The following is a 27,543-nucleotide window of genomic DNA, read 5'->3' as shown; positions in this document are numbered from 1 at the left end:
CAACTACAGGAATACTGACCTCAGAGTCTCCAGTTTACAGTGGGGATTCCCCAGTCCAGCAGAGAGCAGCTTCACTCCTGAATCCTTCAGGTCATTGTTACTCAGATCCAGCTCTCTCAGATGTGAAGGGTTTGACTTCAGAGCTGAGACCAGAGAAGCACAGCCTTCCTCTGTGACTAGACAGCCTGACAGCCTGCAAAGAGTCAAATCATATTAAAACCACACTGCTATTCTTTGGTGGTGAAAATAGTGGCAGTATATTTTTTCAACATATTCAGATATATCAGTGTCCTGAAACCTGCCATATCTATTCATAAATGAATGTATCATTATTAGAAATGACAAATTATCGAAGTATTGCTTGTAGAGAGAAAAATGTATAGTACAAATATTTGAGTAGACTGACTAGAGCTGTTTAAAAAGCAGTATCAATCAAAAGACAGACAGTGAGGTATCAGATTTAGATTGTATTGAGTATCCAGTCCACATTATATCTATTTTGACAGTGAAGCTAACATTTTAAATGTGGCTCTGTACTCCAGCATTTTCGATTTGAGATCAAATGTTTCAAATGAGGTGACAGTGTATAATGTCACCTTTTATTTGAGGGTATTTTCATACATATATCTTTCACCATTAGAAAAATAAAAGCAGTTTACGTATCTAGTCCCCCTATTATAAACAAATATAAAAGTACAAATACAGTGGTGTGAAAAAGTGTTTGCCCCCTTCCTGATTTGTTATTTGTTTGCATGTTTGTCACACTTAAATGTTTCAGATCATCAAACACATTTAAATATTAGTCAAAGATAACACAAGTAAACACAAAATGCAGTTTTGAAATGAAGGTTGTTATTATTAAGGGAAAACAAAATCCAAACCTACATGGCCCTGTGTGAAAAAGTGTTTGCCCCCACTGTTATAACACAACTCAACTGTGGTTTATCACACCTGAGTTCAATTCCACTAGCCACACCCAGGCCTGATTACTGCCACACCTGTTCTCAATCAAGGAATCACTTAAATAGGACCTGCCTTACAAAGTTAAGTAGACCAAAAGATCCTCAAAAGCTAGACATCATGCCGAGATCCAAAGAAATTCAGGAACAAATGAGAAAGAAAGTAATTGAGATCCATCAGTCTGGAAAAGGTTATAAAGCCATTTCTAAAGCTTTGGGACTCCAGCGAACCACAGTGAGAGCCATTATCCACAAATGGCGAAAACATGGAACAGTGGTGAACCTTCCCAGGAGTGACCGGCCGACCAAAATGACCCCAAGAGCGTAGCAACGACTCATCCAAGAGGTCACAAAAGACCCCACAACAACATCCAAAGAGCTGCAGGCCTCACTTACTCAGTTAAAGTCAGTGTTCATGACTCCACCATAAGAAAGAGACTGGGCAAAAATGGCCTGATGGCAGAGTTCCAAGAGGAAAACCACTGCTGAGCAAAAAAAACATTAAGGCTCGTCTCGTTTTTGCCAGAAAACATCTTGATGATCCCCAAGACCTTTGGGAAAATACTCTGTGGACTGACGAGACAAAAGTTGAACTTTTTAGAAGGTGTGTGTCCCATTACATCTGGCGTAAAAGTAACACCGCATTTCAGAAAAAGAACATCATACCAACAGTAAAATATGGTGGTGGTAGTGTGATGGTCTGGGCCTGTTTTGCTGCTTCAGGACCTGGAAGACTTGCTGTGATAAATGGAACCATGAATTCTGCTGTCTACCAAAAAATCCTGAAGGAGAATGTCCGGCCATCTGTTTGTGACCTCAAGCTGAAGCAAACTTGGATTCTGCAGCAGGACAATGATCCAAAACACACCAGCAAGTTCACCTCTGAATTGCTGAAGAAAAACAATATGAAGACTTTGGAATGGCCTAGTCAAAGTCCTGACCTGAATCCTATTGAGATGCTGTGGCATGACCTTAAAAAGGCAGTTCATGCTCGAAAACCCTACAAGGTGGCTGAATGACAACAAATCTGCAAAGACGAGTGGGCCAGAATTCCTCCACAGCGCTGTAAAAGACTCATTGCAAGTTATCGCAAACGCTTGATTGCAGTTGTTGCTGCTAAGGGTGGCCCAACCAGTTATTAGGTTGTAGGGGGCAATCACTTTTTCACACAGGGCCATGTGGGTTTGGATTTTGTTTTCCCTTAATAATATCAACCTTCATTTCAAAACTGCATTTTGTGTTTACTTGTTTTATCTTTGACTAATATTTAAATTTGTTTGATGATCTGAATCATTTAAGTGTGACAAACATGCAAACAAATGAGAAATCAGAAAGGGGGCAAACACTTTTTCACACCACTGCAAAACTGTAAGCTTCACTGTCCAAACACATATGGTGTGGACTATGTGTGCCTGGTAAACACACGTGGATCTGGTGAACAGTTATCACTTGTTGACCAACTACAGGACTACTGACCTAAGAGTCTCCAGTTTACAGTGGGGATACCCCAGACCATCAGAGAGCAGCTTCACTCCTGAATCCTTCAGGTCATTGTTACTCAGGTCCAGCTCTCTCAGGTGTGAGGGGTTTGACTTCAGAGCTGAGACCAGAGAAGCACAACCTTCCTCTGTGACTAGACAGCCTGACAGCCTGCAATAGTAAATTAATATTAAAACCACAGTGCTATTCTTTGATGGTGAAAATAGTGGCAGTATATTTTTTCAACATTTTCAGTTATACCAGTGTCCTGAAACCTGCCATATCTATTCATAAATGGATGTTTCATTATTAGAAATGACAAATTATCAAAGTATTGCTTGTAGAGAGAAAAATATAAAGTACAAATACTTGAGTAGACTGACCAGAGCAGTTTAAAAAGCAGTATCAGTCAAAAGACAGACAGTGAGGTATCAGATTTAGATTGTATTGAGTATACAGTCCACACCATATCTATTTTGACAGTGAAGATAACATTTTAAATGTGGCTCTGTACTCCAGCATGTTGGATTTGAGATCAAATGTTTCATATGAGGTGACAGTATATAATGTCACCTTTTATTTGAGGATATTTTTATACAAGTCTCTTTCACCTTTTAGAAAAATAAAAGCACTTTACGTGTCTAGTCCCTGTAGTATATTAAGATTATGACTATTCTAGAGGAACAAAGAGGGGATGTTTATCTTAGTTCAAAAGTAGCCATTTGTAGGGTGACGCCCCAGGGGAGACAGGTGATTGGACAGCAGAGGGAGCAACCCATATTTTTACATTGTTTATAAGTATATGCTGGAGGCAGGGGGTGTTAGAAACAGACAGATTATTTTGGGACGCTGTTTCTCCAGACACTGCGGGTCTGTAAACTTATGCTGACATCTTGTGATATGAATAAAACTTCTAATCAAAGTGCAGCCTAAGCGGACTCTTTGTTTGACAGCAATGAGCACCAGCAGCGACAAGATACATTACAAACGGGGGCTCGTCCGGGATCTGTACGCATCGTTCTTTGTCCCATTCCTGAATCTCGAGGTGACTACCGCTCAAGCCGGCTATAAGGTGAGATTTCTCACAAAATTTGGGCATTAGTTGTTCCGCTGATTTATGAGAGGGCATTGAAGGGTGTACAGTGTAAATTACTTGGGTTTGTGCTGATGTGGTGTTATTGCTGTCGACTAAGGGTCTGTAATAATTATTCTAAAATTTGGTTGCATTGGTAAACGGCACAAATAATAGGAAGTCTAGAACAATTGATTGGTAGTGAATAAAGGCAGATATACGTATACATTAGGGCACTGCACCGTGTAAGACCCCGGGGTGGGCCATCCAGGATGGGCCGAAAATCCTCTTGCGCGTTAGATGTGTATTAGGTGTGTTTTAAAAACTCGGGTTGATGGAATTTATTGGATTGTGATTATTGCTCATCTTTAGTCCGACGGGATGTCTGCTTGGGGTAATCTCTCTGTAGATGGTCATTGAACTCACGGCATCACAAACGGTAGAGAATAAGACAAAGGAAAGGGCAGTGCAGGTTTCTTGTTACATGTTGCACGCCACATGATAAATGCTAATGCTAAATGCTGGTTGTGTTTCATTCCACATTGTACATAAAGGCTAAATGCTAATGCTAATGCTAATGCTAAATGCTGGTTGTGTTTCATGCCACATTGTACATGACGGCTAATGCTAAATGCTAATGCTAAATGCTAATTGTGTTGCGTGCTACAGGCTAACGTGTGACCTAAGAGGGCCATTGCGATGGAATAAAGCCTCTTAAATTATGTCTGTGTGTGTAGATTTCAGGGTTCTATGCGATTGTGAGCTCTGTTAAGTGTTATTGTTTGATTATAAGGGGTAAAATAGAGGGGCTGTAGCGGAATGCTAACGTTCTATTGTCTGGGAATCGTATCGTTGAATGTATTGCGCATGCGTTTAATTTTACGACACTACACTACAAAACGTGGGAGTTTATGGCACGAGATTATGAGACGTTTGTTTTACGGTACTAAACTACAACACGTTGTTTACTAAAACTAACAAGGGGAATTTTGGGTAAATGGGTCATTCTTCTGTTACACTGCAGGGGGAGACAGAAACACAGACGAGGGAACAAAGAGGAGAGATTTTAACACGAATGGAATCTTCTAGTTGTTAAAGCGGCTGTTGTTTGAAAATGAAACTATTTCTTGAGACATATTGAATTGATAAATGAGAGAGATATGTTGACGGATTAAAAATAAAAATAATTAAATAAAATAAAATGACGGATTAAAATAAATAAAAAATGTTATTGAGCTATATATATTTATTCCTGAGTTGATTCTTAGAGCGAATGTGAACGAAGAAATATTGAATGCTGGAATTAACTCAGTGATTGTATTAACTACTAAAACCTTTTTCTGTATCTCTGTTCTTTTGTCATATGAGAGGAACGATAGGACGAGACGAGAGGAGAGAGAGGGAGAAAGAAAGAGAGGTGCTGACGTGACATCACGTGACAAGGGGAGGATCGAGTCAAAAGGTTTTGAGGCTGGTTCTGTTTGCAAAATCTTCCCCTACAGGATATTTGATGTAATGACAATTTCACAGAGGCTTGGCAACAGACTGATCATTTGAATAAAATTTGCATTTTAGAGTCTCTGGGCATCACTTGGTTTGATTACAGTTGTGTTGGAAACCGAGTACTGACATTATTCTGTAAAATTTAAATAATTGGGTGCTTATAAAGCAAGGGGGTTTATGGGTATTGTAGTCTGAAGTTGACTACTTGCATTTTGCTTTCCGGATGGGTTGTGGTAAGAAAGCCACTAATTGATAAATTGGTAAGATAGGATATAGAAATAAAACATTTTTTTTTATTATTCATAATTTTTAATTGATTTTTTAATAGATTTTTTATTTTAATTAAACATATTTTTTGATTAAAATGTTTTATTGAATTTTTTAATATTCATATTTTTGTTGATTGATTTGTATTAATAATTTGTTGTTTGGGGTTGTTTGGTTTATATTAATAATTAAATGGGGGAAGCCATAGGCTATATAGTCTAAAATAAAATAATTCACAATAAAGTAATATAAAATTGTTGTTACAATGGGGAGAAAGGACAGCAAGGCTATGAAGGTAATTACACCTGCTGGTATAGTACAAAATAGTAATCCTTTAACTAAAGTATTGCTAGGTTATCCGGCAAATGAAACAAAAGTTGCCCTTCATTCTCAAACAAAAACTGATAAAAGATTCCAGCGATAAGATAAACAAAGGTATAGAGAAAATGCTAAAGGAAGAGAAGGCGACAGAAAAACTAATGGCAGAAGTTAGTACACCTTTCTCACATACGGATTCAGCAAAAAGACCCCCACCTTATGAGAAGGAAGTAGAGCTTAGGGATGTTTATCCTCAGCTTCCAGTGATCATCCAGGAGGGTGATTATTGCATCAGAGATGAAGATGAATGAATAATAGATGGAGGACAAGCAGAAACGACAATGAAGATGAATCCAAAACTCCAGAAGTAAGAAAAAACCGAGATGTCTGGAAACTAAGAGAAGAATGAGGTTCGGGAAGATGAAGACTTAGAGATTAAAGGTGCTTTATGTTCAAGAGGATTTTATTCAACAATGATTAGCAAAGAAGAAATAGAGATATACACTGATGCGTATCATGCCTGGATAAAGAGAATAGTTTAGAAGAAGTAACACAACTGGATGAACAACTCAAGAAGAGAAGATACAGAAGGAGAAACTGCTGAGAAATGGATCCCAAGAATTGGAGGAGAAGAATACATTGAGGCCACTAGTAAGAAGATGATGGAAGATGATATTTCGAGGACAGAACATAGAATATAAGCTGTTGAAGAATCCTGATATGTCAACAACAAGAAAGAACAGGACCAAGAAACTCTCAGAAAACTAAATCAAATACAGCTTACAACTGGTGGAGAAGGGGAAGAGAAGCTTTGGTTATGAAGAATCAGAGTGAACCAAATCAACAATCACTGCTACAGCTTCAACTGAACAAGGCCAACCGCAATTGTACCAGCCACCAATGGGGTACCAGTGGTTTCATATCCACAGACAGTTTCTGGACAGACACAGAATTGGAGAGGAAGAGAACAAGAAGGCTTAGAAGGAGGAGGAAGATTTCAGCCACACTTCCAGCAACTTTTAGAAGAGTGTTATAATTGTGGACAGGTTGGTTACTTTACCTGTTAATGCAATGCGCCAGGAGGAAACAACAGAGGAAATTTCTGAGGAAGATAAAGGAGCAAGTGAAGATCACCTGTTCTCTAGGTGTACCCTTAAAGGATTCTAGAGTGCCTAGAAGATACGAAGGGGGGTGTCAGCTGATAGCACCGATTAGAGAAGAAGAGAAAATATCTAACAATTGATGTAAAAACAAAGGACTAGGAGAGGTGAATAGTGGAAAAACTTTTATCTGTGTTCAGCCTAAAGAGGTTAAACATCTCACTATGTAAAATTAACTAATTAGGATAGGGATTTGAGGTAGTAAAACAGTTAATTACTCTTAAGGAACCAATTGAGCTCTGCTATAAAAATCAAAGAGAAATTAAAATAGACATACTAATATTAGAACATATACCTATTGCATTGTTGGAAAGAGATGCATTGTGTAAATTGAACTGTACAATAAGATGTACACTAGACGGCTGTCTGGTAGAAGATTTTTAAAAGAATAGGGTTTTTGGGAATCATATTTGCTTGTAAAAATATGGGTTGCTCCCTCTGCTGTCCAATCACCTGTCTCCCCTGGGGCGTCACCCTACAAATGGCTACTTTTGAACTAAGATAAACATATATATTTGCATATATCATAGGAAGGATGATAATCTATTTGACTGCCTATTAGACAATCTGTCTGAAAAATAAAGTTAAAAGGGGTGACTGTTATTCTGGGTTACATTCCTACACCAAGAGATTTCAGACTAGGCTAAAAGGTGTTTAGTCGTTTGCCAAGTCTGTGTGTAAAGAAGTCAGAAGCAGGTGGGGACTTCCCAATCACATATTCTAAAAATTTGGTGGTAAAGGATTTTGTGAATAAATCAGTGGAAAAAGGTTTTAAAGGTTAGGAGAAAAGATTAGATTAAAAAGTTAAGAAAACTAAGATTGAAGGAACTCTAAGACAGTAAACTAAGTTTCAAAGTTAGTAGTAAGAGAGAGCGAACAGTGGTGAAGGACATTTTAGAGTTTAGTGGGAAGATAGATATGGTAGGAGTTTAGATCTGTTAGGAGCAGATGCATTGAGAAAGTATGCGTTGCTGAATGATAAGAGAAGATTGAGTGTAATTGAGTATCTATACTTACAGTTCCCAGCAGGAAGATCAAGGTAATTGTGGGTGTGTTTTTTTTTAAATCAAAAGTTTGAAAGTCAGGGATTAGAGGTAGGACTGAGAGCTAAAAAAAAGTGACACTAGTGGTGATAGAGGGAAATACAAGTAAGGAGTTAAAAAATTAAATAAAAAAATAAATGAGTGAGTTAAAAAAAATAGATGAAGTGACAACACTTCAGCATATTAAAACAACAGTGAGAAGCAATTTAACTCTTTCAACATTGATAGTTATTAAAGCCATAAATATATCGCATTTGATTATAAGGGAACCAATAGCTCCAGCACCAATTTTAGGGGGAAAAAGACTGTTATTAGGGTTAGGATGGGGACGTTCCTCCCACATGGAGAGATAATTAGGGAGAAGAAGTATTGTTATCAGGACCAGATGTAGAAGCTGTTGCACCTAGTCAAAGGAGGTATAGTTTGTACAACGATATGAAGTGGAAGAGGGTTATGAGTGATTGTTCATTTATTTTGCGTAAATGATAAGAGAAGATTAGGGAGAATATATGTGTACTTATCTAGTGCAAACATTAAAATTTGTTCCGGTTAAGAATTATTGGTTAAAAGGCTATGTAATTCGTAAAGTGACGCTTATAATGGAAGAGTTGAAGTCTGTTGAAGCTTCCACAGTCACCGAAGGAGTTCAGGAGAAGTATATTACAGTAGCCACTCCAACAGTAAATAATACACAGAGGATATCGGTAACTTTCCCACTAGAAGTAGTTAAGGGTGTTAATACATCAACTAAATCAACTACTTTAATGGTAACTTCAGAAAGGATTAATGGTACGACGGCAATAGCAAATGTAGGAAGTATGACACAGACACAAACAACAACCTTTCTGAAATGTTACGGATGGAGAGTGTTGTCAATGATAGTAAGGATAGGGTTAAAATAGGAGAGCAGATAGTGGTAGAGAAGAATATAGATTCATCTGAAATAGTGAAGGATACTATCATGGAGGTACAGGATGAGGTCTTTGATTTTAATGACAGACAAGGAGAGGTATCTGATCAGTACCGCTCGTTAGGGAAGAGAGAAACTAAATGCATATGGGTTTGATTCTTCTGTTGTGAAAATTAGAGATAGTTGGGCAGGTAGGAATCTTTGGTTCCAGCAGCTAGCTCATTCTCTAAGATCAGTGAGGAATCTTGAGGGTCCATGTCTGTTGAGAATTCCAGAACAGATAAAATAATGTCGTTGTCAAAACATTTGTTTAAGCCTAGGTTTAGGTGTTCTGGGTTAAATGAATTACCCTATGTGAATTTGTTAGATGGGAAGGAAAATCAGGTAACAGCGAACCCTGAAGCATTGAAGGTGAAACCATTGAGGGCTAAAAGTTGTTTTTATTCTAATAAAACATATGATGTAAGGGGTATGTTTATGGGAATATCAGATTGTGATGATTATATGATGACTTTGGGTAAGCGTGACCTTAAGGGTAGTAATGAGAAATATAATGTTACTTTTTATGTTCCAGTTAGTAAGAAGAGCAGGACTTTGATGGCAATGTGACTATTGGGAATTTTAGAGATATTTGGAGGGTTTGTGGTGATAAAGCATATATATTCTTACCCTATGGATGGACAGGATGTTGTTACATGTCAACGTTGAAGCTTCCATATGAGGCTTTTACCATTAAAAGAGGGGTAGCACCGGACACAGATAAATCTGAATCTAGGTTTGGAAGTAGGGTGAAAAGGGACATGGCGACATTTCATAGTCTTGAAGCCTATCATTGGAGGATAAGTCTAAGAGAGAAGGGGGGACTTTTTCCATGGTATGGTGTAACATTTTTGGCAGATCATATTGATAATATTACCTATACTTTGATTCCAGATAGTTATAGATGCATTGAAGAATATAAGGGATGCGTTTGGTAGATCTGAAGGAGCTGGATGGTCAGCGAAGTCTTGGTTGCAAGATCAGTTAGGCCCAGTAGGAGCAGTGATGGTTTACGATTTAATAGCAGTTTTGATAGCACTGTGTGTGATGTTTGTAATTTGTTACTGACCTTTGAGAAAGCTATGATATTGAGATAGGTTGGAGTAGTGATGCCTGGAGACAACACTCAGATGCCGTTGTTGACTGTTCCTGATCTGGATGAAGAGGGACAAGTGGGACTGGATGGAGTATTGATGATAAATATCCTTTTTGAATATTTGATCATTTTTCAAAACATTTTCAATATTAGTGTAATTTTAGTATGATGTTATGAATCAAAGGGGGGAAGTGTATGAATGAATCACATTATCCTATTTCATTATTCTATCATTTATGTATAATTTTTATATTCTTAGTTGATATTGATGTTTAATTTGAAAGTGTTGTTTTGCAAAAGATACTGTTTGGTCTTTTCTTTTCTTCCAGAAGCATTTGGGGGAATATGTAGAGATTGAAATACTCAAACAAGGACAATATGAAGGGACAATATGAAAGGAGAATGACTGGAGGAGATGGAACAAGGAAGGGGTGGAAAGGTTCCGATTCCATCATCAACAATGCATTGGAAGTCGAGACTACGGGGGAGATGAAGTGTAGTGGACTACATTCCAGTGTCTGCAATGAAATATAGACATATTTGCATGTGTAATACATAATTTGTGTCATAATCTTAGGTATTAATTTTTGTAGAATGATATTTGATGTTATTGGATACATGTGGGGATCTTAGATGTTTTTGTTTATTTCGTGAATGCTTAGGGACAGGGAGTCTAGGCAGGGATAGAAGTCCACTGTAGGGTCCGATGGGTTGACCAGCCTTAGAGTGGACATTTTTTTGGATAGTATTTTGTTTGCAGGGGCTTACATGTGTATTTAATTGCATCATAGTTTCAAATGCATTTATAAAGATGTATGACGTCATCGGGAGTACCTAGATGGTTGCCTGGGGCAGAGGGGCCGTGAGAGAATTTTACTGTCTTGATTGATGGATGGATATCTGGAAAGATGGCTGCCAGACAGTTTTTTCGCTCTCACACTCCATAAAGATTTGTTCATTTTTCATAGTAATGTATTCACACTTTATAAACATTTGTTCATAGTTCATAGAAAGGTATTTACACTCTAGAGGAAAATGTTTTTGGTTTAATGTTAAAGATACTTAATAAGATAAATTGTTACTTGTCATAATCCTGTTCTTTTTGTTTTCGAGACTTTTAGTTCGTCTAGAAGGGGGGAATATGTAGTATATTAAGATTATGACTATTCTAGAGGAACAAAGAGGGGATGTTTATCTTAGTTCAAAAGTAGCCGTTTGTAGGGTGACGCCCCAGGGGAGACAGGTGATTGGACAGCAGAGGGAGCAACCCATATTTTTACATTGTTTATAAGTATATGCTGGAGAAAGGGGGTGTTAGAAACAGACAGATTATTTTGGGACGCTGTTTCTCCAGACACTGCGGGTCTGTAAACGTGTGCTGACATCTTGTGATATGAATAAAACTTCTAATCAAAGTGCAGCCTAAGCGGACTCTTTGTTTGACAGCAATGAGCACCAGCAGCGACAAGATACACTACATGCCCCTATTTCAAGAAGTCATAATTATACTGACCAATTAACCTATTGTGTATTAAAGTAGTCAAAAGTTGAGTATTTGGTCCCAAACTCATTGGTTACATTTGCAGTTTGTTTTGGTTGTGTTTTGGGTTATGTTTTGTCCAATAGTAACTGAATGGTGGATGATGACTGGATTAATCTTCTTTCTAAGTGGGTAGATAACACTACTGAATGAATCCTGATAATGCCATGATTAAGAAAAATCATGAATGAATCATGAATAATAATGAATGAGAAAGTTACAGAGGCTACAACAAAACAGCTAACCTCTCACCATTAACCTCAAATAAAAGGTGACATTATATACTGTCACCTAATATGAAACATTCTATCTCAAATCCAAAATGCTGGAGCATAGCACCAAATGTAAAACTGTAAGCTTCACTGTCCAAACACATATGGTGTGGACTATGTGTGCCTGGTAAACACATGTGGATCTGGTGAACAGTTATCACTTGTTGACCAACTACAGGAATACTGACCTCAGAGTCTCCAGTTTACAGTGGGGATTCCCCAGTCCAGCAGAGAGCAGCTTTACTCCTGAATCCTTCAGGTCATTGTTACTCAGGTCCAGCTCTGTCAGGTGTGAGGGGTTTGACTTCATAGCTGATTCCAGAGAAGCACAATCTCCCAATGTAATTCGACAGCCTGACAGCCTGGAAAGAGAAAAATCATATTAAAACCACACTGCTATTCTTTGGTGGTGAAAATAGTGGCAGTATCTTTTTTCAACATATTCAGATATATCAGTGTCCTGAAACCTGCCATATCTATTCATAAATTAATGTATCATTATTAGAAATTACAAATTATCAAAGTATTGCTTGTAGAGAGACAAATATAAAAGTACAAATATTTGAGTAGACTGACCAGAGCAGTTTAAAAAGCAGTATCAGTCAAAAGACAGACAGTGAGGTATCAGATTTAGATTGTATTGAGTATACATTCCACACCATATCTATTTTGACAGTGAAGCTAACATTTTAAATGTGGCTCCATACTCCAGCATTTTGGATTTGAGATCAAATGTTTCATATGAGGTGACAGTATATAATGTCACCTTTTATTTGAGGGTATTTTCATACATATCTGTTTCACCATTTAGAAAAATAAAAGCACTTTGCCCGTCTAGCCCCCCTATTTGAAGAAGTCATAAGTATTCTGACCAATTCACTTATAGTGTATTAAAGTAGTTCAAAGTTTAGTATTTTGTTCCTAACTCGTTGGTTGCATTTGCAGTTTGTTTTGGTTGTGTTTTGGGTTATGTTTTGCCCAATAGTAACTGAATGGTGGATGATGACTGGAGTAATTTTCTGTCTAAGTGAGTAGATAACATGTTTGTAAACACTACTAAATTAATCCTGATGATGCCTTGATTAAGAATAATCATGAATGAATCATGAATAATAATGAATGAGAAAGTTACAGAGGCTACAACAAAACATGCTAACCTCTCACCATTACCAATAACAGAGGGGGATGATCCTTGTTCCTCTGTAACTTTCTCATTCATCATCATTCACGATTCTTCATGATTCTTCATGATCATGGTAGCATCCACATGAATGTAGAAGTGTTCAGATAAATCTTCTGTTCTTACTGACAATACAAGTGAAGTGACTCCAAAATGACAGGACATTATTCACCATTCAGTTTATATTGGGGAAAACATCATCCAAAACACAACCAAGTCAAACTGCAAATGTATTCAACAAGTTTGTAGAATCACAAGCTTGATGTAATCACTGTGGGTAAGGAATATGGGACCAAATACTAAACTTATGACTACTTTAATACAATATAAGGTACTATGTCCAAATTATTATGACTTTTTCAAATGAGAGAACTAGACACATCAAGTGTTTTCATTTCTAAACAGTAACACAGATATGTATGAAAATACCTTCAAATACAAGGTGACATTATATACTGTCACATAATATGAAACATTATATCTCAAATCCAAAATGCTGGAGCATATCACCAAAAGTAAAACTGTAAGCTTCACTGTCCAAACACATATGATGTGGACTCTGTGTGCCTGGTAAACACATGTGGATCTGGTGAACAGTTATCACTTGTTGACCAACTACAGGAATACTGACCTCAGAGTCTCAAGTTTACAGTGTGGATCCTCCAGTCCAGCAGAGAGCAGTCTGACTCCTGAGTCTCCTGGGTGATTGTAGCTCAGGTCCAGCTCTCTCAGGTGTGAGGGGTTTGACTTCAGAGCTGAGACCAGAGAAGCACAGCCTCCGTCTGTGACTAGACAGCCTGACAGCCTGCAAGAATAAAATCCTATTAAAATCACACTGCTACTCTTTGGTGGTGAAAATATGTTTGTTCAACATTTTCAGATACATCAGTGTCCTGAAACCTGGAATATCTATTCATATATGTATATACAGTTGAAGTCGGAAGTTTACATACACCTTAACCAAATACATTCAAACTCCGTTTTTCATCACTCCTGACATTTAATCATAGTAAAGATTCCCTGTCTTAGGTCAGTTAGAATCACCACTTTATTTTAAGAATGTGAAATGTCAGAATAATAGTAGAGAGAATTATTTATTTAAGCTTTTATTTCTTTCATCACATTTCCAGTGGGACAGAAGTTTACATACACTCAATTAGTATTTGTCACGCCCTGGCTCAGGGGACTCTCGTATGTTGAGCCAGGGTGTTAGTTTCTATGTTTTGGTTGTGGGTTCTAGGATATTGTATTTCTGTGTTTGAGTGACTCCCAATCAGAGGTAACGAGTGTCAGCTGTTGGCTCGTTGTCTCTGATTGGGAGCCATATTTAACTATCTGTCTTTCACGTTGTTTTTGTGGTTTCTTTTTCTCAGTTTGGTTTGTGTATGTAACCAGAGACATCACGTTTTCGTCCGTTATTTTGATCGTGTGATCAGTTTAATAAATAATACTATGTTCACCTTCAACGCTGCGCATTGGTCCTCCTCCTCATTGGTAGACGATCGTGACAGAAGAAACCACCAAGATGGGACCAAGCAGCATGAAGAGGAGAGTGGAAGGACCTTGGATCAGGGGAGTAGGAGTTTCGGCTGGGCCACGCTTAGTGAAGAGGAGAGAGGCTGGTCGATGAAGCAATGGATCGAGGTTCTGGCGAGAACTAGGGAGGCCTGGTCCACGGGGAGAAGAGAACCCCAGAACATTTTTAGGGGGGGGCTCACGACGTGGACGACGGGGCAGCAGGAGGCCGCGATGGAGCGGTCCAGCGGGTGTGAAGAGGAGGCCGCCGGGTTACGGGGGCCACTGGTAGAAGAGGGGATGGAAGGTGTGGAGGCACGGCGAGAGGTACTGGCGTGTGTTGCCAGTCCGGTCCGGCCCGTTCCAGATCCCGGTGTAGAGCCAGTGGTGTGTGTCCCCAGTACGGTCCGGTCTATTCCTGCTCCCCGCACCGAACCTGCGGTGCGCGTCGCCAGTCCAGTCCGGTCCATTCCTGCTCCCCGCGTCAAGTCTGTGGTGCGTCTCGTCAGCCCGGCTCTGCCCGTTCCTGCTCTCCACACCAGGTCTGTGGTGCGCGTCGCCAGCCCGGTCCGGCCCATCCAAGCTTCCCGCACCAAGTCTATGGTGCGTTTCGTCAGCCCTGTCCGGCCCGTTCCTGCTCTCCGCACCAGGTCTGTGGTGCGCGTCGCCAGCCCGTTCCGGCCCATTCCTGCTCCCAGCACCAAGTCTGTGGGGCGTTTCGTCAGCCCTGTCCGGCCCGTTCCTGCTCCCCACACCAAGCCGGTGGTGTGCGTCGTCGGTCCGGCACGGCACATGCCTGGTCCACTGGAGCCGGATCCGCCGCCTAGGCGGAGTGCCCACCCAGTCCCTCCCCTGTTGTGTTTCGTTGGCGCGGTCGGAGTCCGCGCCTTTAGGGGGGGGTACTGTCACGCCCTGGCTCAGGGGACTCTCGTATGTTGAGCCAGGGTGTTAGTTTCTATGTTTTGGTTGTGGGTTCTAGGATATTGTATTTCTGTGTTTGAGTGACTCCCAATCAGAGGTAACGAGTGTCAGCTGTTGGCTCGTTGTCTCTGATTGGGAGCCATATTTAACTATCTGTCTTTCACGTTGTTTTTGTGGTTTCTTGTTCTCAGTTTGGTTTGTGTATGTAACCAGAGACATCACGTTTTCGTCCGTTATTTTGATCGTGTGATCAGTTTAATAAATAATACTATGTTCACCTTCAACGCTGCGCATTGGTCCTCCTCCTCATTGGTAGACGATCGTGACAGTATTTGGTAGCATTGGCTTTAAATTGTTTAACTTGGGTCAAATGTTTCGGGTAGCCTTCCACAAACTTCCCACAATAAGTTGGGTGAATATTGGCCCATTCCTCCTGACAGAGCTGGTGAAACTGAGTCAGGTTTGTAGGCCTCCTTGCTCGCACACGCTTTTTCAGTTCTGCCCACAAATATTATATAGGATTGAGGTCAGGGCTTTGTGATGGCCACTCCAATACCTTGACTTTGTTGTCCTTAAGCCATTTTGCCACAACTTTGGAAGTACGCTTGGGGTAATTTTCCATTTGGAAGACCCATTTGCGACCAAGCTTTAACTTCCTGACTAATGTCTTGAGATGTTGCTTCAATATATCCACATAATATTTTCCTTCCTCATGATGCCATCTATTTTGTGAAGTGCACCAGGCCCTCCTGCAGCAAAGCACCCCCACAGCATGATGCTGCCACCCCCGTGCTTCATGGTTGGGATGGTGTTCTTCGGCTTGCAAGCAACCCCCTTTTTCCTCCAAACATAACAATGGTCATTATGGCCAAACAGTTATATTTTTGTTTCATCAGACCAGAGGACATTTCTCAAAAAAGTACGATCTTTGTCCCAATGTGCAGTTGCAAACCGTAGTCTGGCTTTTTTATGGCGGTTTTGGAGCAGTGGCTTCTTCCTTACTGAGCAGCCTTTCAGGTTATGTCGATATAGGACTCGTTTTACTATGGATATAGATACATTTATACATGTTTATATAGGCCTCCTGTACCTCAGTTGGTAGAGCATGGCGCTTGCAACGCCAGGGTTGTGGGTTCGATTCCCACGGGGGACCAGTATGAAAAATGTATGCACTCACTAACTGTAAGTCGCTCTGGATAAGAGCGTCTGCTAAAATGTAAATATAGGACTTGTTTTACTGTGGAAATAGATACTTTTGTACCTGTTTCCTCCAGCATCTTCACAAGGTCATTTGCTGTTGTTCTGGGATTGATTTGCACTTTTCGCACCAAAGTACGTTAATCTCTAGGAGACAGAACACATCTACTTCCTGAGCAGTATGACGGCAGCGTGGTCCCATGCTGTTAATACTTGCGTACTATTGTTTGTACAGATGAACGTGGTACCTTCAGGCGTTTGGAAATTGCTCCCAAGGATGAACCAGACTTGTGGAGGTCTACAATTCTATTTCTGAGGTCTTTGCTGATTTCTTTTGATTTTCCCATGATGTCAAGCAAAGAGGCACTGAGGTTGAAGGTAGGCCTTGAAATACATCCACAGGTACACCTCCAATTGACTCAAATGATGTCAATTAGCCTATCAGAAGCTTCTAAAGCCATGACATAATTTTCTGGAATTTTCCAAGCTGTTTAAAGGCACAGTCTACTTAGTGTATGTAAACTTCTGACCCACTGGAATTGTGATGAAGTGAATTTTAGTGAAATAATCTGTCTGTAAACAATTGTTGGAAAAATGACTTGTGTCATGCACAAAGTAGATGTCCTAACCGACTTGCCAACACTAGAGTTTGTTAACAAGACATTTGTGGAGTGGTTGAAAAACAAGTTTAATGACTCCAACCTAAGTGTATGTTAACTTCCGTCTTCAACTGTTTACTCTACTGGCTGTGTAAGGGCTATTTGACCAAGAAGGAGAGTGATGGAGTGCTGCATCAAATGACCTGGCCTCCACAATCACCCGATCTCAACCCAATTGAGATGGTTTGGGATGAGTTGGAACGCAGAGTGAAAGAAAAGCAGCCAACAAGTGCTCAGCATATGTGGAAACTCCTTCAAGACTGTTGGAAAAGCATTCCAGGTGAAGCTGGTTGAGAGAATGCCAAGAGTGTGCAAAGCTGTCATCAAGGCAAATGGTGACTATTTGAAGAATCTCAAATATAAAACATATTTTAATTTGTTTAACAATTCTTTGGTTACTACATGATTCCATATGTGTTATTTCATAGTTTTGATGTCTTCACTATTATTCTACAATGTAAAAGTTTGTAAAAGTAAAGAAAAACCCTTGAATGAGTATGTGTGTCCAAACTTTTGACTGGTACTGTATATAAATGAATGAATGTATCATTATTAACAGTAGATAACATGTTTCTAAACACTACTAAATTAATCATTGTGTGTGTGTGTGTGTCCAGTGTGTGTGTGTCCAGTGTGTGTGTGTTGTCCAATGAGTGTGTGTCCAGTGTGTGTGTGTGTGTGTCCAGTGTGTGTATGTGTGTGTGTCCAGGTTGTGTGTCCTGTGTGTGTGTCTCCAGTGTGTGTGTGTATGTGTGTGTGTCCAGTGTGTGTTTGTGTGTGTGTCCAGTGTGTGTGTGTGTTGTCCAATGAGTGTGTGTCCAGTGTGTGTGTTTGTGTGTGTGTCTAGTGTGTGTGTGTCCAGTGTGTGTGTATAGTGTGGGTGTCCTGTGTGTGTGTGTGTGTGTGTCCAGTGTGTGTCCAGTGTGTGTGTGTTCATTGAGTGATACAGGAATACTGACCTCAGAGTCTCCAGTTTACAGTGGGGATTCCCCAGTCCAGCAGAGAGCAGCTTCACTCCTGAATCCTTCAGGTCATTGTTACTCAGGTCCAGCTCTCTCAGGTCTGAGGGGTTTGAGACCAGAGAAGCACAGCCTTCCTCTGTGACTCCACAGCCTGACAGCCTGTAAATAGTACAATTATATTAAAACCACACTGCTATTCTTTGGTGGTGAAAAATGTGGCAGTATATTATTTAAACATTTTCAGATATATCAGTGTCCTGAAACCTGCCATATCTATTCATGAATGGATTTATCATTATTAGAAATAACAAATTATCAAAGTATTGCTTGTAGAGAGAAAAATATAATTATTTTAAAACCACACTGCTATTCTTTGGTGTTGAGTAATTTTCTGTCTAAGTGAGTAGATAACATGTTTCTAAACACTACTAAATTAATCCTGATGATGACATGATTAAGAAAAATCATGAATGAATCATGAATAATAATGAATGAGAAAGTTACAGAGGCTACAACAAAACATGCTAACCTCTCACCATTAACATCAAATAAAAGGTGACATTCTGTACTGTTGCCTAATATGAAACATTATGTCTCAAATCCAAATTGCTGGAGCATAGCACCAAATGTAAAACTGTAAACTTCACTGTCCAAACACATATGGTGTGGACTATGTTTGCATGGTAAACACATGTGGATCTGGTGAACAGTTATCACTTGTTGACCAACTACAGGAATACTGACCTCAGAGTCTGCAGTTTACAGTGGGGATTCCCCAGTCCAGCAGAGAGCAGCTTCACTCCTGAATCCTTCAGGTCATTGTTACTCAGATCCAGCTCTCTCAGGTGTGAGGGGTTTGATCTCAGAGCTGAGACCAGAGAAACACAACCTTCCTCTTTGACTCCGCAGCCTGACAGCCTGACAGAGAGATCATCATGATTTCACAAACACACTGTTAATTTAACACCAGTAGTGTAGAAGGAGTCAGGCGCCTGAAGTAGTGAGTAGTCATGCTGTACTTCGCTCCGCAGGTAATATGACACATTACATTACAATGGAACGATTTGATTAGTGTAATGTTAGCTAGCTATATAGTTGTATTTGTATCAAAGATAAAGGTGTAGTATAGAGAAACTATCGAGGTTAGCTAGCCAGCTACATTCGTTCACAGCGACGCCGTTTTTCAAACAAAGTCAACACCGCAGCCATTGCTAGATAGCCAACACTACCAGCTAGCAGTACTGTAGCAACTAAATACAATATCCTTTTAGCCAGCTACATTCGTTCGCAGCGACGCCGTTTTTCAAACAAAGTCAACACCGCAGCCAATGCTAGCTAGCCAACGCTACCAGCTAGCAGTACTGTAGCAACTAAATACAATATCATTTTAGCCAGCTACATTCGTTCGCAGCGACGCAATTTTTCATACAAAGTCAACACCACAGCCATTGCTAGCTAGCCAACACTACCAGCTAGCAGTACTGTAGCAGCTAAATACAATATAATTTTAGTCAATGAGAATTTTGCAACATAAAGCTTCCCTTTCTGAACATTCTAGATGTGTATTCCACTTGTGTAGCTAGCATGACTGACTTTGTGCTAGCTAGCCAACGTTTAATAATTTCTGCGTTATGAAAGGAACTAGACACGGACACGAATTATCTGTTTAGTGTGTTAACACACTATTGGTAGTTTGTTGTAACCAAGTATTGGTGCTAAACCGTGTGTTATTGGATGCTAGCATGCTAGTTAGCTATGGCGTCATAGGATACGGTGCCCAGGGCGGTTTTCATGGAAGAATACTGTACCAAGTTAGCTAGCTGAATAAAGTAAGTTAGAGTCTATTCCTAGAGACATTGAACCGCTGTAGTTTACAACAATTATAATTTCTAAAGTGGAAGTAGGGAGAGTTATATTCGGGTGTTTCAGTGAAACAATTATAGTTTCTGAGGTGGAAGTTGGGAGAGTTATATTTGGGAGTTTTGGTGAGGGAGGCCCACTCTCTCCTTTCCCAGATGTTTAGTTCATTTTATTCCGATCTCCTCTGCATTATTGTAGCCATTTACTGCAGCCTGTCAACGATGCCTCTGCCTATCCCTGTTCTCTCCTCTCCACACACGCTACACAAACGCCTCACACCGCGTGGCTGCTGCCTCTCTAACCTGGTGGTCCCTGCACGCACCACCCACCTGGAGTTCCAGGTCTCAGGCAGCCTCTGGAACTGCCGTTCTGCTGCCAACAAGGCAGAGTTCATCCCAGCCTATGCTACCCTCCAGTCCCTCGACTTCTTGGCGCTGACGGAAACATGGATTACCACTGAAAACACTGCTACTCCTACTGCTCTCTCCTCGTCTGACCATGTGTTCTCGCATACCCCGAGAGCATCTGGTCAGCGGGGTGGTGGCACAGGAATCCTCATCTCTCCCAAGTGGACATTCTCAATTTTTCCCCTAACCCATCTGTCTATCTCCTCATTTGAATTCCATGATGTCACAGTCACTAGCCCATTTAAGCTTAATATCCTTGTCATCTATCGCCCTCCATGTTCCCTTGGAGAGTTCATCAATGAGCTTGACGCCTTGATAAGTTCCTTTCCTGAGGATGGCTCACCCCTCACAGTTCTGGGGGATTTCAACCTCCCTACGTCTACATTTTACTCATTTCTCTCTGCCTCCTTCTTTCCACTCCTCTCCTCTTTTGACCTCACCCTCTCACCATCCCCCCCTACTCACAAGGAAGGCAATACGCTTGACCTCATCTTTACTAGATGCTGTTCTTCTACTAATCTCACTGCAAATCCCCTCCATGTCTCCGACCACTACTTTGTATCCTTTTCTCTCTCGCTCTCCTCCAACACTACTCACTCTGCCCCTACACAGATGGTAATGTGCCGCCGCAACCTTCGCTCTCTCTCTCCCGCTACTCTCTCCTCTTCCATCCTATCATCTCTTCCCTCTGCTCAATCCTTCTCCCTCCAATCTCCTGATTCTGCCTCCTCAACCCTCCTCTCCTCCCTACATACACAACTCATCTTCTCCTTTCCCCCTTCTGATAACCAGGTTGCGAATCGCATCTCTGCATGTCTGACAGACATATCAGCATGGATGACGGATCACCACCTCAAGCTGAACCTTGGCAAGACGGAGCTGCTCTTCCTCCCGGGGAAGGACTGCCCGTTCCATGATCATCGCCATCACGGTTGACAACTCCGTTGTGTCCTCCTCCCAGAGTGCGAAGAGCCTTGGCGTGACCCTGGACAACACCCTGTCGTTCTCCGCTAACATCAAGGAGGTGACCCGATCCTCCGCACACTCCACTGGCTTCCAGTTGAAGCTCGCATCTGTTACAAGACCATGGTGCTTGTCTATGGAGCTGTGAGGGGAACGGCACCTCCGTACCTTCAGGCTCTGATCAGTCCCTACACCAAAACGAGGGCATTGCGTTCATCCACCTCTGGCATGCTGGCTCCCCTTCCTCTGCGGAAGCATATTTCCCGCTCAGCCCAGTCAAAACTGTTCGCTGCTCTGGCACCCCAATGGTGGAACAAGCTCCCTCACGACGCCAGGACAGCGGAGTCACTCACCACTTTCCGGAGACTTTTGAAACCCCACCTCTTTAAGGAATACCTGGGATAGGATAAAGTAATCATTCTACCCCCCCCCCCCCCAAAAAAAAAAAATATATATATATATATATATACAATTTTCTCTAAACTTAATATTTCTTCCTGATGATTAGTACTTAAATGTCATTTTATGTACTCACAGAGCAGCTCTGGAGGCCTTGACCACTGGCAGCAGCCTCAGAAGACCTTCCTCTGATCTGGAGTATTTCTTCAGGTCAAACACATCCAGCTCCTTTTCCGAAGTCAGCAACACAAAGACCAGAGCTGACCACTGTGCAGGTGACAGTTTGGCTTCTGGGAGACTTGCTGATCTCAGGTATCTTTGGATCTCCTCCACTAGAGAATGGTCATTCAGTTCATTCAGACAGTGGAACAGATTGATACACCTCTCTGGAGAGGGATTCTCCCTGATCTTCTCCTTGATGTACTTGACTGTTTCGTCATGGCTCTGTGAGCTGCTACTTGTCTTTGTCAGTAGACCTCGTAAGTGCTTCTGATTGGACTCCAGTGAGAGGCCCAGAAGGAAGCGGAGGAACAGGTCCAGGTTTCCTGTCTCACTTTTTAAGGCTTTATCCACAGCACTCTTGTAGAAGGTAACTTTACGCTTGTGTCTGATCCTCACAGAAAAGTTGCTGGACGTTGATTGAGGTTCATCCATTAGATTCTCATTGTTGTTGATGAATGAGATGAACACATATACAGCAGCCAGAAACTCCTGAATGCTCAGATGCACGAAGCAGTACACCTTGTCCTGGTACAGCCCACATTCCTCTTTAAAGATCTGTGTGCACAATCCTGAGTACACTGAGGCTTCATTGACATCAATGCCAGCCTCTTTCAGGTCTTCTTCATAGAAAATCAGATTGCCCTTCACAAGCTGTTGAAAAGCCAGTTTTCCCAGTGACGGAATGCTCTCTTTATTCCAGTGTGGACCTGTCTCTTTTTCCCCAAGATACTTTTCATTCTTCTGTTTGGTATGAAACTCCACAAGGTTTGAGTACATCTCAGTCAGAGTCTTGGGCATCTCTTCTCTCTTATGTTTCAGCATGTGTTCAAGGACTATTGCAGAAATCCAACAGAAGACTGGAATGTGGCACATGATGTGGAGGCTCCTTGATGTCTTTATGTGTGAGATGATTCTGCTGGCCAGGTCCTCATCACTGAATCTCTTCCTGAAATACTCCTCCTTCTGTGGGTCATTGAACCCTCGTACCTCTGTCACCTGGTCAACACACCCTGAAGGGATCTGATTGGCTGCTGCAGGTCGGGTAGTTATCCAGAGGAGAGCAGAGGGAAGCAGATTTCCCTTGATGAGATTTGTCAGCAGAACATCCACTGAGGTTGACTCTGTGACGTCACAACAGATCTTGTTCTTCTGGAAGTCTAGGGGCAGTCGGCACTCATCCAGACCATCAAAGATGAACAGAACTTTGTACTTGTCGTAGTTGGAGATTCTTGATTCTTTGGTTTCCTTTGAGAAGTGATTGAGAAGTTCAATCAATGTGTGTTTTTCCTCTTTCATCAAATTCAGCTCCCGAAAAGGGAATGGAAATACAAATTGGACATCCTGATTTGCTTTTCCTTCAGCCCAGTCCAGAATGAACTTCTGCACAGAGACTGTTTTTCCAATGCCAGCGACTCCCTTTGTCAGCACAGTTCTGATAGGTTTGTCTTGTCCAGTTAAGGGTTTGAAGATGTCGTTACATTTGATTGCAGTCTCTGGTCTTGCTTGTTTCCTGGTTGTTGTCTCAATCTGTGTCAGCTCATGTTCATTATTGACCTCTCCTGTTCCACCCTCTGTGATGTAGAGCTCTGTGTAGATCTTATTGAGAAGTGTTGGGTTTCCTTGTTTAGCGATCCCCTCAAATACACATTGAAACTTCTTCTTTAGATTAGATTTGAGTTCACGTTGGCAAATCACAGCAAGATCATCTGAATCTAGAAATAACACAGAGGATATTAATATTACATCTGTTTTAATGCCTACAGTATTCTAGGACTGTTATAACATTTTTTTATTATAATAATTTATTCGCTTAACTGACTGTATAAATGTGTAAATTTTTTCATAATGCATTACAGACTGGTGTGACTGATTAAATTATTATTGGTATTATCTCTTTCTCTCTCTCTCTCTCTCTCTCTCTCTCTCTCTCTCTCTCTCTTAATTAATCAACACAACACATCCCTGCTGCTACTTGATGAGGTCACTAGTTGTTTTGTTAAGGCTGCTACAATATCACTGAGTTACACAGCTACTTTAGCTGTACTTTAGCTACAGCTTTTAAATGTTCTAAAACAGCATTCAACATGAGGCAGACAGCTCTTACTTTTCTCCAGTGTGTCAGCAAGCTCCTTCTGGTTCATTTTCCTCAGGACGTGCAGTGTGATCTTCAGAGCCCCCTCTCTGGCACCGCTCTCCTGCTTCTCATCTTCAGCATCCACCACTTCCTTATCCTGCTTCTGACTCTCAAAGCCTTCTGGGAGTTCTGGACTAAGAATCCTCTTGAACATCTTCAGCTCGTTCTTCACAAATGTCATAATATTCTCTTCAAGCAACTGAAATAAATCAAGTAAATAGGTTAAGCAAGAGACTAAATGCTTTCTCATTAACACATGAATGAATGATTGACAGATCAACTTTACTTGAGGTAAACAAAAACAAATGTACATAACAGGACCACATACACTGAATATGGAGGCCAGGTCTGTTTGATGATCCTGGGAAGACTGACCACTGAGAATCTCTGACTCTGATCTCTCCTGTTGGTTTCTGTGGACAAAACATGAGATTACATCTCCTCATCCAGGGAGTACACTCACTCACACACACACACACACACACACACACACACACACACACACACACACACACACACACACACACACACACACACACACACACACACACACACACACACACACACACACACACACACACACACACACACACACACACACACACACACACACACACACACACACACACACACACACACACACACACACAGGGAGGGAATGTTGTGTTTGTTAAATATTGTTTCAGGACTATGAAAATGGAAAAAAGGATTAGCCTACGGATTATGAAAACAACAAAAAGAAATGGGAAAATGGGAGAGGAGAAATGACTAGATACAGTGTTGTTTAACTCACTGACCATGACCCATGAGTTCTTCTTACTTTTGTTCAGTAGAAAAGTCTCCCTCTCTGAAGTATATAGGAGGTTCCATAGACTTGTCACTCTTCATGGACACACAGCTGGGTACAGGGGAGGCTGGTCTCTCCTGCTTGATTGGGCTTCAACACAACAGAGACAAACATTACGTCTCTCATCTACTCTGAGCTCAGATGGGGGAACATGAGAAGAGTTTCATTCCAAAACACTATATATACATTTTCAGAAATGTTTGTAAATTAGCTTTTATAGTTTAAAGTAATTATGAAAGAGATTGGTGTGTTTTTTCACTATCTAATCATGGCAGGGGGTTGTTCAATGAAAGACATGTATTTGTTTAAAATCTATCACTTGATGTTTTTTTTTCAGAGAGACAAATAATCATGTTTTTGTGCAAAATGCTATATATATATAGAAAAAGGTATATCATACACTACAGTTGAGGAACAATGGGAAAGTAATTCTGCTTTGAAAGATGATAAACTTGTAACTTCACTTTTGAGAAAATAGCCTTTGTTTTCGTTCATCTACTGGAGAGCTCTTCTTTGTCTACAGTGGTGTTACTTTGGCATATATATATATATATATATATATATATATACAGTGGGGAGAACAAGTATTTGATACTTGGACATTTGGTTTTCCTACTTACAAAGCATGTAGAGGTCTGTCATTTTTATCATAGGTACACTTCAACTGTGAGAGACGGAATCTAAAACAAAAATCCAGAAAATCACATTGTATGATTTTTAAGTAATTAATTTGCATTTTATTGCATGACATAAGTATTTGATACATCAGAAAAGCAGAACTTAATATTTGGTACAGAATCCTTTGTTTGCAATTACAGCGATCATATGTTTCCTGTAGGTCTTGACCAGGTTTGCACACACTTCAGCAGGGATTTTGGCCCACTCCTCCATACAGACCTTCTCCAGATCCTTCAGTTTTCGGGGCTGTCGCTGGGCAATACGGACTTTCAGCTCGCTCCAAAGATTTTCTATTGGGTTCAGGTCTGGGGACTGGCTAGGCCACTCCAGGACCTTGAGATGCTTCTAACGGAGCCACTCTTTAGTTGCCCTGGCTGTGTGTTTTGGGTCGTTGTCATGCTAGAACCCAGCCACGACCCATCTTCAATGCTCTTACTGAGGGAAGGAGGTTGTTGGCCAAGATCTTGCGATACATGGCCCCATCCATCCTCCCCTCAATACGGTGCAGTCGCCCTGTCCCCTTTGCAGAAAAGCATCCCCAAAGAATGATGTTTCCACCTCCATGCTTCACGGTTGGGATGGTGTTCGTGGGGTTGTACTCATCCTTCTTCTTCCTCCAAACACGGCGACTGGAGTTTAGACCAAAACGCTCAATTTTTTGTCTCATCAGACCACATGACCTTCTCCCATTCCTCCTCTGGATCATCCAGATGGTCATTGGCAAACTTCAGACGGGCCTGGACATGCGCTGGCTTGAGCAGGGGGACCTTGCGTGCGCTGCAGGATTTTAATCCATGACGGCGTAGTGTGTTACTTATGGTTTTCTTTGAGACTGTGGTCTCAGCTCTCTTGACCAGGTCCTGCCGTGTAGTTCTGGGCTGATCCCTCACCTTCCTCATGATCATTGATGCCCCACGAGGTGAGATCTTGCATGGAGCCCCAGACCGAGGGTGATTGACCACATCTTGAACTTCTTCCATTTTCTCTGTTCAAATATTTTTTATTGAACACACACAAGAATGGTGTATAGGTATGAAAGACATGTGTACAGTTGTTATCTAAACATAAGAGAACAGACATGAACAACAAGACCCAGAGTTCTGGACACAAAACAAATATTACAAAACACGACATACAGAACAGGGACAAATAGAAAGAAAAAGGTTAAATGTAACCCCCCCACTCAGAGTTCTGGACACAAAACAAATATTACAAAACACGACATACAGAACAGGGACAAATAGAAAGAAAAAGGTTAAATGTAACCCCCCCACTTATACCCCCCTTTATCCCCCCCCCCCCCCTTATTCCACCCTATTCCCCTCCCGACTGCTCGAGTGTCGGGGCCAGCACACGCTGCCCAAAGGTAGATTACAATATGACAATTGAGAGTGCGTTAAAAAGTACAAATTCACAGCGCCGACTGGTCCAGGTAAGAGAGGAAAGGCTGCCAGATTTGATAATTTATTGTTCAGAATATATCTAATTCTTTCTAAGTGTACAGTTTTTGCCAATTCGCTGAGCCATAATTTGGTAAAGGGCGCTTCCCTCCTTTTCCAAAACAACAAGATTAATTTTTTTGCCGAAATGAGACTATAAGAGATGAGTTGTTTTTGGGAGTTAGTTAATCCGTTTAGGGAATCGGACACTCCCAGGATTATCAGAAGCGGGTCTGGGTCTATTGAAGTCTCCAGAACTTCAGAGAGGACCCCAAAAATTCCACACCAATAACCATACAGACTAGAGCATAGGGCAAAGCAGTGGAGTAGTGTACCCTGCTCAGCCTGACATTTATCACACATAGGGGATGTATCAGGAAATGTCCTATGCAGTTTTGTTTTGGAATAGTGTAATCTGTGTAATACCTTAAATTGTATGAGACGATGTCTGGAGTTAATGGAGCAGGTGTGGATATACTCCAAGCTATCCTCCCAGTCTGCC

At 41.1% G+C, this 27,543-nt stretch overlaps 1 protein-coding gene across 1 annotated transcript in view; it reads right to left on the bottom strand.

Annotated features, from left to right (window-relative positions):
• The window catches only part of LOC311120380 (NLR family CARD domain-containing protein 3-like), a 29,670-nt gene extending 5,136 nt beyond the window's left edge, over positions 1–24,534 (bottom strand). Inside the window, exons 1-8 of the mRNA XM_084194987.1 lie at positions 24,406–24,534; positions 24,048–24,276; positions 21,858–23,655; positions 18,842–19,010; positions 18,284–18,290; positions 18,090–18,192; positions 13,470–13,643; positions 2,432–2,609 (exon numbers count right to left, since the gene is read on the bottom strand). Of these exons, the coding sequence (XP_084051113.1) occupies positions 2,432–2,609; positions 13,470–13,643; positions 18,090–18,192; positions 18,284–18,290; positions 18,842–19,010; positions 21,858–23,655; positions 24,048–24,258 (2,640 nt within the window). The 5' untranslated portion in view covers positions 24,259–24,276; positions 24,406–24,534. The remainder of the gene's footprint in view (positions 1–2,431; positions 2,610–13,469; positions 13,644–18,089; positions 18,193–18,283; positions 18,291–18,841; positions 19,011–21,857; positions 23,656–24,047; positions 24,277–24,405) is intronic.
• Positions 24,535–27,543: the final 3,009 nt, after the last annotated feature.

Source organism: Coregonus lavaretus (genome assembly GCF_964263955.1).
Source record: "Coregonus lavaretus genome assembly, contig: HAP1_SCAFFOLD_280, whole genome shotgun sequence".
NCBI classification, from domain to species: Eukaryota; Metazoa; Chordata; class Actinopteri; order Salmoniformes; family Salmonidae; genus Coregonus; species Coregonus lavaretus.
This window is presented reverse-complemented; position numbering and strand designations above follow the sequence as displayed.